A 13,842-nucleotide genomic window follows, 5' to 3' on the forward strand; every position below is an offset into this window, starting at 1 on the left:
AGTGATGAGGGACTCATGTGAGGATTCCGTGAGACACTGATGAAAGCCCATAATGTGCCACCTGATTCATGGTTGATTCTAGGTAAAGGGTTGTTATAAAACATGACACATAAATATATAAAAAAAAAAAACAACTAAAGAGCCTACAATCTTATAACCCAAATATCCACTGTCAAATGTTGACAGTTATGTGCAGACAGGCCTACCTAATAATAATCAAACTCACAGCTTAAATATGTGAAAAAAAATTTTGCATTTTGTTTTTACATAAAACTTATAAAGTAAGAATTTCTTCCACACAGTGAATTTTTTTAAACACCATTTTAGTGGTTTCATTTTGTTCTATAATGTGTATATGTATATATCATACTTTATTTAACCATTGAAATAATATTGGATATTTGTTCTCTCTATACATGGTATTTCACTATATTGATAACACTGCTACAGTGTGCATATTTGTTCATAACTGTTTGTTCTGCCTTTGTTTCCTTAGGTTAGATTCCTAGATAAATAATTATGGAGTAAAAAGAAATGACTGTTCTTATTATGGCAAATTGTGTCCCACAAAGATTGCACTCTTACAAGAAGCATATGATACCATTTTGAACTATCATCTTCCTGAAGGTTTTTAAAACAATGAAAACAAATTTAGAGCTCATTATGCAGAAAAATCTATCATATGGTGTATCTAGAGATGTTTCTTCTGGTTAATTAAATTTCCTGGTTAATAGAGAGCTACCAAATATACCAGACATAAATTATTAATCTTCACATAATTAGAAGAGGCTTTTGCTGGGGTTTTCAGCCATCACTACAAATGTTATATTTGTAGCAGAGTGTAGCGGAGTGCCTGTTAGTAAGAAAGCGTTTTCTTCTGACAGAATGTCAGATAAATAAGATTTGCTACATCCCATTCCCTTATCAATTTGATGTGGGTGAGGGGGTGAGGAGGAGAGAAGAGAGCTAGAATGGGCCGCTACTCCTGCTGTGTCATTCACAACCTCCCCACAAAAGCCTTGGGAAAGGTAGGATTGGACTCATTCTACAGATGGAGAGAGTTTAAGGAACTTTTGTAGGCCACACAGCTAAGAAAAGGTATCCTGGGTATCAGATTCGGTCTTGCTGGTTCCAAATTCCCTCTCTTTTCATCCCACTGAGTTGCCTCCCAGGGGAACATTTCTGCAGAGGAATCATTCATTATGTGGCCCAGATGCTATTCTGAGGAGGTCTTGTTAGTCCCAAGCAGTGGGGAGAAGGAATGGCAATGGTATCCTGAGGGTGGATGGAGGGGGAGGTTGGAGCCTGTGGCCAGGCTTGAGAGGGTTCACAGCCACCACCTACTAGAAGGCGAGGCACATGCCGGTACCGTGGTCTGAGCAGGTCCCCATCCTTTCATGTTATAAGCCGAGACTTGAACAAAATACTGTTGGCCCTGAAAAGTATCGAAATAGAGAGAATGTATGCATTAGGAATTGTACTGAATTACTTTTACTCTAGAAGCAGGTTCCTATGTCTGATTAACTCATTGATCCCTTGGGAAATCCACTAGCCAGGCTTTAGCTTTCTAGCTTTTCTTATTACATTTATGTGTAGTAATACACATCTTTGGGGTGACTTTAGTTTCTATGAGCTTTCTTTTTTCAAAATTGTAATGTCATAATTACCTTTTTTCCTCTACCTGAGTTATACACTAATTATTAAAAGTCACACACAGTTCTGCAAGGTTTACCCAAATCAGCAATTCCTCACCTTTCTCCTTATTTTCCCCTCCCTGGAGGCAGTCACCATCACTTTTATTAGCTGATCGACTTGCTTTTAAAATTAACAAGTTACAATGGACATCTTTTCAGTTTAGTACATCACAGATCTGGTTCATTTTTTTAGTGGCTGCATAGTACTTCACCGTGGGCAAATAACTGTCATTTATTTAACCAGTCTCCCCCACTGCTGAACATTAAGATTGTTTCCACATTTTACGCCACAATAAATAATGCTGCAGTGAGGGGCGCCTGGGTGGCTCAGATGGTTGAGCGTCTGCCTTCGGCTCAGGTCATGGTCCCGGGGTCCTGGGATCGAGCCCCATGTCGGGCTCCTGTCTCAGCAGGGAGCCTGCTTCTCCCTCTCCCTCTGCCTCTGCTCATGCTCTCTCTCTCTCTGTATCTCTGTGTCTCAAATGAATTAAAAAAAAAATCTTTAAAATAAAAAAAATAATGCTGCAATGAGTATCTCTGCTCAGCTATTAAAACTTTTAAATTAATTCTTCGATTTCACTTCAGTTTTAAAACCATCTTTAAAACAATGGCTTATATTCTTTAATGTCTTCTGACACCAAAAATTTAGGAGTTGTTTTTGTTTATGTATAATCTTTTCAAATGTTCTGTATAGTTTCCTATTTTTGCTTTGCTTTGACAAGTTATTTTTTTTCCCCCAGCGAACCCAAAGAGGCATTTTTGAAGCCAGCATTTGATAAAACATTGCTTGTGAGAATTATAAAATAGCGTTTGAAGTAAAAAACAAAACCAAAAAACAAAAAAAGCCCACCGCATCTTTGTAGGGCCTTTGCTAGAATTTTAATAATGTTGGCCTTACCATATTATAAAGTTAATTTTTTTTAACATTAAAGACAGGTTTCTAGGTACTTCAGGGTTATGGCGATTCTGCAGAAGGGTCAGTCTCCTTCTAGGCTTTTATGTGATTAGGATAGTGTCTGAATTGCTCTCATTGGACGACCAAGTGGAAAAACTTAATCCCTATAAAAATTAGTTGAAATATTAGAGAAATTCTCTGTGGAGAGTTTTCCATTTTTATCACGTGATATCACTTTTTCTTTTAAGCAAAGGAAATTCCCTGGGGTTCTCTTCTGGCCCTCTTCCATCATGTGAGCTATAGGGTTGGGAATCAGTCTTCTGCGATAGCATCTCTGGGGGCCACCCACTCAGGGGTTTGTTTGCTCTGGTAATCCACAGTTTTGGCCCTGGTATAGACGTGTGATTAGGACTAAAAGTCAAGATTCTGTGGTGGTGACCCAACCACCAAGAATTCTATTAGAATAAGCTGGTTCAAACTTGAAGAGATGCAACCAAATGCAGCTTTTTAATGCTGGGTTTCAGGTTTACACTTTATAGATAACTGTTTTAACGGACTAATCTTTTAGGAGAACGGCAACAAAAACAAAATTCTCCCTCTCTCTCTTGCATAAAAGGTCTAAGATATTAATGATTTGAATTGGAGCAAAAAAAAAAAACAGGTTTTACTTAAGTATACTTTAAAAAATTTTTCATTAAAAATGACTTTGATGATTGTTTTGTTGCATTTTAATTATTTGAGGAGATACAGGGTTTGTTCCAGTACGAACTGATTTGCTAGCTGTTTTTATTTTTTGCATTGCATATGCTCATATGGCTTAGAGTTCTATAAATAATTAATGTTTGAGTTTAGATTGGTTAAACAAATAAGCACAGTTTGTTCCAGTTTTTCATTCACAGTTTAAATTGGTTCAGGTTACTGAGAAATGTAGTGCCACCATATATAGTTTCTTTTCTGTGAAAGCAGATTTAGACAGATTTTTTTTTTTTTAATCAAGGGAAAAGGATTTCTCTCAGGAAATTGTATGACTCCAATAGATGACTGATCTCAACTGAGGCTATGGGGGTGAGGGTTAGAGGAGGCTGTTATTTTTACCATCAGACAGGGAGTTAAAATTGGATCTCTCAGAGCCTTTGATCCCCCCTGAAGATTAGACTGTGATCCAGAAAGCAGCAGCTTTCAAGGCTTGCATGAGGCCAGTCTTTTTCTGATCTCTGTAGAACATGGCAGCTTACAAAGTGGTTCATGCTGTCTGCTCACTCCTTTGTGGGGTTCAGATTATGGATACCAGACCTATCACACTTAACGAGTGGCAGTTGTTGCCAGAGGACTGGGTGTTGGCAGTTGCTTCCAGAGTAGGCATTTGCTACCCAAATCCCAGTACAAACATCATGGGCAGGGGAATGGGAAGCCTAATGGGAGGATTTGGCATTTACCGTTGTAAGTCCTGTGATTGTGCATCTCAGGGTCTGCAGGTTTTCCATGATGATTTCTCCAACCAAAGGACAAAAGTCTTTAGACATGCTCCATTCCACTGCAAGGAGAGAAAGAAGGAGACAGTATGAAATTTACTCATATATCAAGAAGCATCACAGAAACTAGCAAAAGTGTCTCTCAAAAACGGTAAGTTTACCCTCCTTTCCCTGTATTGGCACATCTCACAATCTTCCTTAGGGTAACAAGTCAGTTTCTAAGTTCACAATTATTTTTTAAAACTAGAGAGGAAAATAAGTAATCATTGAACAGTGATTAATATACCTTAGATATACATATGTGTATGTATCTGTGTACTTATGGATATAGACACACACATGCTCAGGCACGTTATATGTAACAGTTCATTGTATGTAGAAGGTAAGTTATTAATTGCATGGGAGAAGCGAAGGGTACACTAGGACATTCCCTTCTGTTAGCTGCCCAAGTCTGGTTTGGGCTTCACCATGCTACTGAAAGTGCTATTTCAAGGTCCCAGGGACGTTCTCTTTCCAAATAAAGAAGTTTCCTTTCATTTCTTTCTGTGTCATTGGACACCTTCTTCTTCTGGAAGCATTCTCTTCTTGTAGTGTCCCACATGCTGCCCCCTAGGCTCTCCTCCTCCTCCCTGGTCTTGTCTTCCAAGCTTTTTATTCGCTTCTCTTCAGCCTCAGGATTTGGGGTTTGTGTCAGTGCTCCCCCCACACCTGACATCCCTAAAGTGAGTGTTCATTCACAGTTCAACCTAACACCCAAATTCTAACGCCCCATTTTACTGTGAGGCCATGTTCTTTCATAACATTTTCCCTTGGTTGAAAAAATTGTGGTCAGGAAAGATAAATTGTGCCTCATCAGTATGGAGTGTCTTAAGTGACAGTTTACCCATGGCAGAGTTTAGGGCAATCTGATTGAAGCAGGAGCTTAGGCACATAGAAGACAAGGCCTGCACATCTAACCCTCATGACGACAAGCTATAGGTTTTAAGATTTAAGTTATGTTCCCTATGACACTTCAGTACTTCAAAATTAAGCCGAACCATCCCTGAGGCCTGCTGCTTCTCTGGAGTCACACATCCCTCTGATGTGGGTGCTGCCCCTCGGCCCCTCCTCTGTATGTTCCTAGGAATCTAGCTTGTTCTCCTCATTCTATAGAAATTGCTTTCCTAAAGTGCCTGGTGCTCTGATGGTCTGCAACAGCCTCTTCCTGGGAAAGCCAGCCACTCTGGCCTCCCTGATGTTTTAAAGCCTTCTTTCCCCTCAGTTTTGGTTGCACCCTTTCTTCCTTTCTCCTGACCCCTTTTCCTGGGCTCTCCCTGGTTCCTCTGAAATTTCCTTCTCCCTTTGCTGTGATGTTCTTGGGGGTTTGGTTTTGGCTCTTTTCTCGCTTCATATGCTTGTCCCAGGCAGTGACCTTATTCACACTTCTGGCGCCAGCGATGGCTCTCAAAACTGGAATTCTAGGTCCAGCCTCTCTCAGGACTCTGACTTCCTCCGGCAGATCTGCACGTGAGCGTCCGCTAGTACCTTCTCTTTGCCAAAATAGGTGTCTCCTCTTGTTTTCTCAGTTTCAGCTCATGGCATTGCCATATACTTAATCACCCAACCGCAAATCTCAGAGCATCCTTGCCTCCTCTTTTTCCCCAATTCTTCATGATCAGTTGATCACTAAACCCAGTAGGTTCTGCTTTAAAATGTCTCCCAGAAGTTTCTCTCTCCCCCTCACACTGAACTTATTCTAGGGCAGGACTTTATAATCATGTGCATCCATCTGCAATTGATTTTTTTTTTTTTTTGCAAGGAGGTATAGGCTTAATTGATTAACTGATCAACTCTCCTAATTGATTTTTCTGTTCATCTTCTTATCCTTATACACAATCTGCTCTTACCAGCCTGAGTTATATTTAAAAAATGTAGATCTCATTATTTCATTTCTCTGCTTAAAGTCTTTCATAGTGTCCAGTTGCTTTCAAAATAAAATGAAATGTTGGGGCCCTGGGTGCCTCAGTGGGTTAAGCATCTGCCTTTGGCTCAGGTCGTGATCTCAGGGTCCTGGGATCGAGCCCTGCGTCGTGCTCCCTGCTCAGCAGGGAGTCTGTGCCTCTCTCTCTCCCTCTGCCCCTCCCGCCTGCTCATTCTCTCTCTCTCTCTCTCTCAAATAAATAAATATCTTTAAAAAAATTTAAAAACCCAAAATAAAATAAAATGAAAAGTTAACAAGGCATTCAAGGACCTTCATAATCTGGTCCCAGCTTTACTCTACTATCTTCATCTCCTACCATGTCTCACAGCAAAGTCCTTGCTCTGTAAGTCCCTGTTACCTGGTTATTCTGTGTACTTTTCTGCCTCTATGTCTTTTGCTGATCTTCCAACTGCTGCTTGTGAAACTCTGCTAATCCATTAAGATCTAGCAAAGTTAACTCTAAATTCCACAGGAATAATTAAATACACCTGTTTCTGTGCTCCCAAAGCCCTTAATTCATATGAAAATAAGATTTATTACACATATATTATGCTTTATTATATGTATCTCTTTCTCTTGTTAGATTGTGACAAATTTGAGAATAGGTGAAATACCTTTCCCTTCTTCTCTAGTACATGGATTTGTGTGCTTGGTGCATAGAATGTGCTTCCTAAATATTTTATATACAATTTGATTATATGCATGGATACACACACATACACACATGCCTAGAGTACACTGGTTTTTCCAACAGGGAGAGATATTTTTCTTCCTGTGAATCTTCTTCTCCAGTCCCTTGCCCTTTGAAGCTCTCAGGCATGTTGTAAAATGTAATTAGAATCAAATGATTAAGATTATATGTTAAATCTCAAATTAGGCCTACACTTCCTTACAAATATATATTCTAAAAGACTTAATATATATATTAATGTGTATCTATGTATGCATTTTTTTCCATAATATTTTATTATGCTTATGAGCTACTAGCTCTGAAGAAGCCACAACTCTCAAAGTCAACTTGGACTTAATTTGCATATATCTAGCTAAAGAAAAAAAAGGAAATCATTGAAGACATTATCACAAACAAAACAAAATGAAAATCAGTAGCAAATCTGCAAGTATATCTAGAAAAAGCAAGGAATACAGGAAAATTCTGGAAACAGAAATATCCCTGGTTGCCACTGAGACATGCATCATTGACTGATGTGGAGGAGCTCCAAGCAGAAGGGTGAGAGTCACGGTTTTCTGATTCCAGGCTAAGGATTCGGGGCTAACTTCCTAAAAGAAGAGCTAGGGATTCATGGGATTACCTCCAAGGGATTAATGACAAGTTCCTCGAAGATACAGTCTTTAAAATTTAAAAGAAATGATTTATTTTTGAGTAACAACTGTTCATGTTCTATTGAAATATGTTTTTACAAAACATGTTTCAGGTGGAAAAGAGGACCTGTCTTCTTGAAAAACAAAACAAAAAACAAACAGAAATAGCTTTGTAAGGAGATACGGTTCTGCTTTGGAAGTTAATAGAAAGTTTTAAGCATTTAGTCTAATTAGATCTCATAACATGAAAGAAGATTCACATGGAAGGAAAAAAATCCTCCTTGTTGGAATGGACAATCTGTTCCGGGGCAACCAACAATCTTTTTCTTCTATGTACTTCATCGGGTTGGTGGACTCTTTCTTGACATGAAGAAAGGAGCTTCTGGTCATTTAAAAAATGAGGGAGGGAAACAGAGTGAGCAGGAATCACTTTGAGAGCCCACTGGGAATTCTAAGAAGGCAACTTAGCATGGTCTCTCTGGAAAGTTATGTGTAGGTAGTTTAAAGACTTAATATTAAAGCCATGAGAAAATCACTTATAAGCCTGCTCTAAATCCCTGAAGGACTGGAGCCATGTATATGAAGTTTAAAACTGTATAAGACTTATAATTTTAAGATAAAGATCAGGGCAACTGTTTCTACTTAGGTCTGGGAAATCGAAGTAGGGTTTAATCATGCAATGGCTCATAGCAGTTGAACATTAGCAAGAAAGGTACCAGACAAAACGTAGGTGTTAGTATTTCTTAGAATTTGGCTCTGGCTCAAGCTGTGATTCACTATATTTATATCAAATAACTATGAATATTTTAAATATGACACTTTATTATTTTAACAAATATTTCATTTTTATCTAAGCTTTAGCAAGTAGAGTCATTTGGGAAGGAAAGTTCTAGCTGAACACCTCTATTTACTGGATGGTAGCTATAAAAACCACATGCTGAAAGCTTAAGAAGAGCTCCTGAAGGTCTAGCCTTGTCACCTGAAGTCTATAAGGTAAGGAGAAAAGTCACAGAATCAGTGCAAGAGTAGAAAATTCAGGACTGAAGTGTTAGGATGCATAAGCAGGACAAAGTCTACAGTGCAGGTACATTTCCAGCCTCACGGTATGAGCTCTGTGAATAATATGCCTTGCTTTGGCCAGTAACTCTCTTAAGTTTTCAGGCTAGTTTCTTGAACGGTAAAGACCCTGCAGAAATAAAGGCACAAAGAGATAACATTACAGGGGCACCTGGGTGGCTCAGTCAAGCGTCCGACTCTTGATTTCAGCTCAGGTCATGATCTCAGGGTCCTGGGATCGAGCCCCGTGTCGGGCTCCCACGCTGAGCGTGGAGCCTGATTAAGATTCTCTCTCTCCCTTTCCCTCTGCCCCTCCCCACTCATGCTCTCTCTATTTTTTTTTTTATTTTTTTAAAGATTTTATTTATTTATTTGAGAGAGAGAATGAGATAGAGTATGAGAGGGGGGAGGGTCAGAGGGAGAAGCAGATGCCCCGCTGAGCAGGGAGCCTGATGTGGGACTCGATCCAGGGACTCCAGGATCATGACCTGAGCCGAAGGCAGTCGCTTAACCAACTGAGCCACCCAGGTGCCCATGCTCTCTCTCTTTAAATAAATAAAATCCTTAAAAAAGAGAGAGAACATTGCATCAGTGTCTAATTAGTTTCTACTTAATTGATAAAAAACATCGAAAACCTGCTGTTACCCAGGTTCTCCCTCAAAGCCCAGAGCTGCTTTATCCTGTGCACACGTCAGGAGAAGCATACTGTAAGAGGTATACTCTTGCTTCTTGCCCACACCCCGCTCAAACCCTCCGCTTTTAACCTATGTCACTTGACCTCAGACCCATCATTTTTGCTGTTTTTTCTCTTTTGGTATGCTCTCCTCTTCCCCCAAATTATCTTCCCCTTCATTCAAACAGGAGTGGTTCCAAGTCCCTTCCTTTCCACAGCTTTCCCTGGCTTTCCAAGGGAAGCTCTTTTGTCAGTTTTCCCATAGCGACTTCAATACATCTCTCACACTGCACTTGCTTTATTGTTTTGTATTCATTTTCTAAGAGATCTGCCTCCTCTGTCTTCTGTAAGCTTTTTGGGATCAGGGAGCATGTTGCATTAATACCAGTTTACGAAGCACCTGTCTTGGCATGTAGCACAGCATGGGGGGTGGTGCTCAGTAACTGGTGCGTGAACTGATTACTTGATTCTTGACTTTGGAATGCTTCACGTCTAAGGTAGACAGAAATCTGACCCTGGTACATAAAGAATAAGAAAACAGTGTCAGAACAGAAAAAAAGACAACCAGAAAGAGAACAGAAGTTGCTTGAGCTGCCCAGTAAGTGGTTGAGATGGAGATTAATTCCTGGTCTCCAGATTCCCAGCGTCCCAGACTCTTCACTTGTCCATACTGCCGCTCAGGAACCAAAAAATAAAAGTTTATTTCCTGTTCCCTATCAGCACTTCAATGGAACCAAAACGGCATTCTTACTGGCCACACTCACCCCGGCGCCTTAGCTAATGAACGGAATTTGGCTAGACTGCCCAGCCCAGCACCAGAGCATTATGAAAGCCTCCCCGATCCATCTAATTGTGTAGTTTCTAACCTCTGAGGCCAACCATAGCACAAGAGGAAGAAAGAGGGAGTGAGGGACGTGCCGAGAAACCCAGAAAGAGATCAAATACAGTCATTTCTAGAGATGAGAAGATGTGTCTTGCCGAAGCTTGAACCCGCTCAACACTTGTGGGTTTTAAATTGGGAACTGACGTGAAAACTCTGGATCTGGGAATTCTGTTTAGCTCTGGCAAAATACGAGGTTGGAGCTGCTTGCATTTTTTATTTTAAATTCCCTTGGTAGTCCTAGGAGCAGGGGCATGCATTACTTTCAAACAAGAATCTTTATTGTTTGCATAGCACACAGTCTTCCAGTTAATTAGAAAAACATTTTTTTTCCCCCAAATTAAATTTCCCTAGAAAAACAATGATTTAAATTAAGGGCAAAAGGCTTTTTTTTTTTTTGACACTAGTAAAGCCTTCCTGCACCCACTACTTCTAGAAGATTAAAAGCAAAGTTGGAATCAGAGAGCTTATATTCATATATTTATGGTCAGATTTTGTAACCACAAAAATAACACATCCCTATACGTTGTGTACTGTCATAGTTTTGCCTGCTGAATGACAGTGATGCACAGATACTGACCAGAAGCAGAGCTGTCTAAAATTCAGGGTTTTGAAAAGTACATAAGTACTACACGTAACCATGGTCTGATCTATTTGCATTTTTATTTCCCTCCTATTATGGCTTGTATCTAAATTTATTCTTTCTCTTGATCCCCTTGGCTTTCTAAATGAAAGGTGTTATCATTTATATGATTCTTACTATTATTAATAGTTTTTAACTCTTTCCAAGCCTAGCGTGAAATGTTTGTTGAATGAATCCCACTTTTCCAGGGGCCCAGGTGCTGCCAGCCCTCACCTTTTCTCGGAGCTTCACCTCTCATTTACTTCTCTGGACACTTAACCCCGGGCGCCTCCAAACAAACAAAACTGCCTTCAGTAATTTCTGCAGTTTTGGGCTCAGAAAGTCTGAATCATTGGCACCATTAGGATTACTGGAAGCAGAAGTAACCCCCAAGCCCCAGGTCATGTAGAAATCACTTTTCTCTTTACATTTATAGGATATCTTTCCTTGGTAGATTCACCTCCTGGTTTTCCTAGAACGTTAAACTAAGAGTTGGGAAGGTCACGGATTTATCACAGAGTGCAAAATTCACTCATCATGGCACATTGAAGACGAGGTAGTGTGATAGGGTGGCTTTGAGAGGTGGCACAGATAGGGAGACGGAGCATGTCAGGGCTTGGCCCTCAACCATGTTTGAATGGGATAAATGCAGCAGGATGCTGGGGTTGACCCAGGTAGCTTGCAAGAACGGACTGTTAAAATTTCAGGAATTTTGCAAGCTAGTGTTTAAGCACAGCCATCATGAGAAATTAAATTATATGAATTCAAAGTTAAATTATATTAAAGACAGTAAATATTTAAAACTCATTGCTCCCTATTTCACTGCATTTTGCTATTATTTATGCTCTCAAGGTTATTGATATCTGTGGTATCTGAATAGTGGAAATAATACATAATGGTGCACCAGTGCACATCTCTTCCCAGTCATTTCAGTGACATTACATTGGTAGCTTGAAATTGGCCAAGGTTGGAATATTTACACCATAAAAATCAGAAATCAGGTCTTGATTTTTTTTTTTTTTAATTTTGTGAACTGTGTAGGTCAGGTATTGGCAAATTATAGTTCCATGAGCTAAATCCAGCCTAAGTCTGGTTTTGTGTGGCCCAGGAACTGAGGATGGTTTTAGTTTTTACATTTCTAAAGGACTGTGAAACACACACAGAAGAATATGTGACAGAGACCATATGTGACCCACAAAGCCTAATATATTTCCTCTCTGGCCCTTAACAGGAGAAATGTGCTCATCACTGGTCCAGACTTAAGAAAGTGATCAAGAAAATGTCAATAATGCAGGTTGAAAGTTTCTCTGGCTGTTTCATTGTGAATAGCACAAAAAAACCTGAGGAAATATTCTTCCAGTACTCAAAAATTATTACTTGATTAGACAAAGCAGTTGCTTTATGCCATTCATGAATGAGTGGAGTTCCACCATTAGCCTTTGTTGTTTCTCCTTGTTTTACTTTCTTAAAGTAAATGAAAACATCCACCAGCACTTAAATGGCAACTATACTCACCCATTAACTGCAGCTACAGGTTAGCTTACAGATTCAAGAGTTTGATAAAAATAAACGAAAGCATTTTGGGTGAATCAACAGGTTGTAAGAAACTTAGAAAAAAGAGCATTGTGTATTTTATTATGATTTGAAAATTGTGTGCTACATATCCTCTCAGTAAAAGTTGTAATAGTCTTAGGTGTAAGTATACACACATGCACACCCACGCGCATGCACACACACCCCCACCCCCCACCGAGAGCCAGTTGTTAAACATTTACCATCATACCGCTGAATGCGTGCTAAGTGATTGCTCAGAAAGACTCTAAGGCTGGATGTATCCTGACCAGCAGGATATAGTGTCGGGGCACCAGATGTCTTAGGCATAATTTAGGTAACATTCTGTTACCAGGAGGCAAGAATGAGGTACAAAACCCCTTAAGGAGGCAGGAGTGGCACAGCGAGGGGCTCTGGGGCAGAAGTTCAGTTACCACGCAGTCACCATCTGGGAGGCCTGCCTGGTGGCCAGGCCCCGGGCCATGGGCAGTGCAGGTGCCCAGGCTTCCTGCATCAGTTCTTCCGGCCCAAGCCAGTGCTGGCCCACAAACTGGCACAGCACACAGCCAGTGGGGCGGGCATCCATGGCCTTGGCTGCAACCAGGATGGCAGAGTCAGGGGCTGCCCAGCAGAAACCTGCATGTTGACGGCAGGTAGAACAAGACAAACCAGTCCAGTACTTCCGATGGCGTGAAAGAGCTCCGTTCCTAAACCAGATTATCGGGGCTTCATTATTAGTATATTCTTTATTGTGTTTTATTATTATACATTAATACTATATTTTATTTTGTGATTCTCTGGGCTCTATGTATGGGTGCTTTTGAGACACTATAGACTGAAAATGGGCACACGGGTCATTAATTCAGAGACTTTTGACTCTTCCTTTCTCCCTGGAACACTGCCAAATCCTTGAGTTATAGGATGTCCAGATAGATTTCACTTGTTTGAGACTACTTTTTAATAGAAACTGTCCAGATAATAAATTTTTGTTCATTAAAGAAGTATAAGCTTTTTGGGGGGAGGAGCAAGATGGCGGAGGAGTAGGAGACCTAAATTTCGTCTGGTCCCAGGAACTCAGCTAGATAGGGATCAAACCATTCTGAACACCTACAAACTCAACAGGGGATTGAAGAAAAGAATAGCAACAACTCTCTGAACAGAAAAGCGACCACTTTCTGGAAGGTAGGATGTGCAGAGAAGTGAATCCCAGGTGATACTTGGGAGGATAGACGGTGGGGGGAGGGGCCTCCGTCGGCCGCTTCTGGCAAGTGATAGAACCACAGAGCACAAAATCGGAACTTTTAAAAGTCTGCTCCGCCGAGGGACGTCACTTTGGTGGCTAAGCGGGGGGTGGAACCCTCCGGGACAGTGTGGTCTCAGGACCCTCGGGGTCACAGAAAGATCGGGGGTGCCTGAGTGTGGCAGAGCTCCCAGGTAATGGAGCAGGGAAGCCGGCTGCAGAGGCGGAGCCCAGGCGCGGGCTCTCAGCTCGGGGTTGCCATAGACCGTGATCCGCGGCCCAGTTGGGCCCCTGCTCCTCCAGCAGGGACCCAACAAGCGGCAGATCTGGGGAGACTCACCTTCCTCCCCCGGGAGGAGCCGCGCGGGAGTGCACCGCAGGGATCTGCTGGGTTTGGAGACTCCGCCCGGGGTCGGGTGCCAGAGATAGAGGCGCCCGGTCGCAGGCCCGGTGAGCACGGAGTGCGGCCGGAGACCGGA

The 13,842-nt window shown here is 41.2% G+C and overlaps 1 protein-coding gene across 1 annotated transcript in view; it reads right to left on the reverse strand.

Annotated features, from left to right (window-relative positions):
• ANKFN1 (ankyrin repeat and fibronectin type III domain containing 1) overlaps positions 1-13,842 on the reverse strand; it is a 156,138-nt gene that overhangs the window by 66,966 nt on the left and 75,330 nt on the right. The window contains exons 6-7 of the mRNA XM_045889204.2: positions 4,026-4,123; positions 1,345-1,435 (exon numbers count right to left, since the gene is read on the reverse strand). Of these exons, the coding sequence (XP_045745160.2) occupies positions 1,345-1,435; positions 4,026-4,123 (189 nt within the window). The remainder of the gene's footprint in view (positions 1-1,344; positions 1,436-4,025; positions 4,124-13,842) is intronic.

This window comes from Mirounga angustirostris, unplaced genomic scaffold, assembly GCF_029215605.1.
Source record: "Mirounga angustirostris isolate CCGP_5_RB_7025 unplaced genomic scaffold, mMirAng1.0.hap1 SCAF_17, whole genome shotgun sequence".
NCBI classification, from domain to species: Eukaryota; Metazoa; Chordata; class Mammalia; order Carnivora; family Phocidae; genus Mirounga; species Mirounga angustirostris.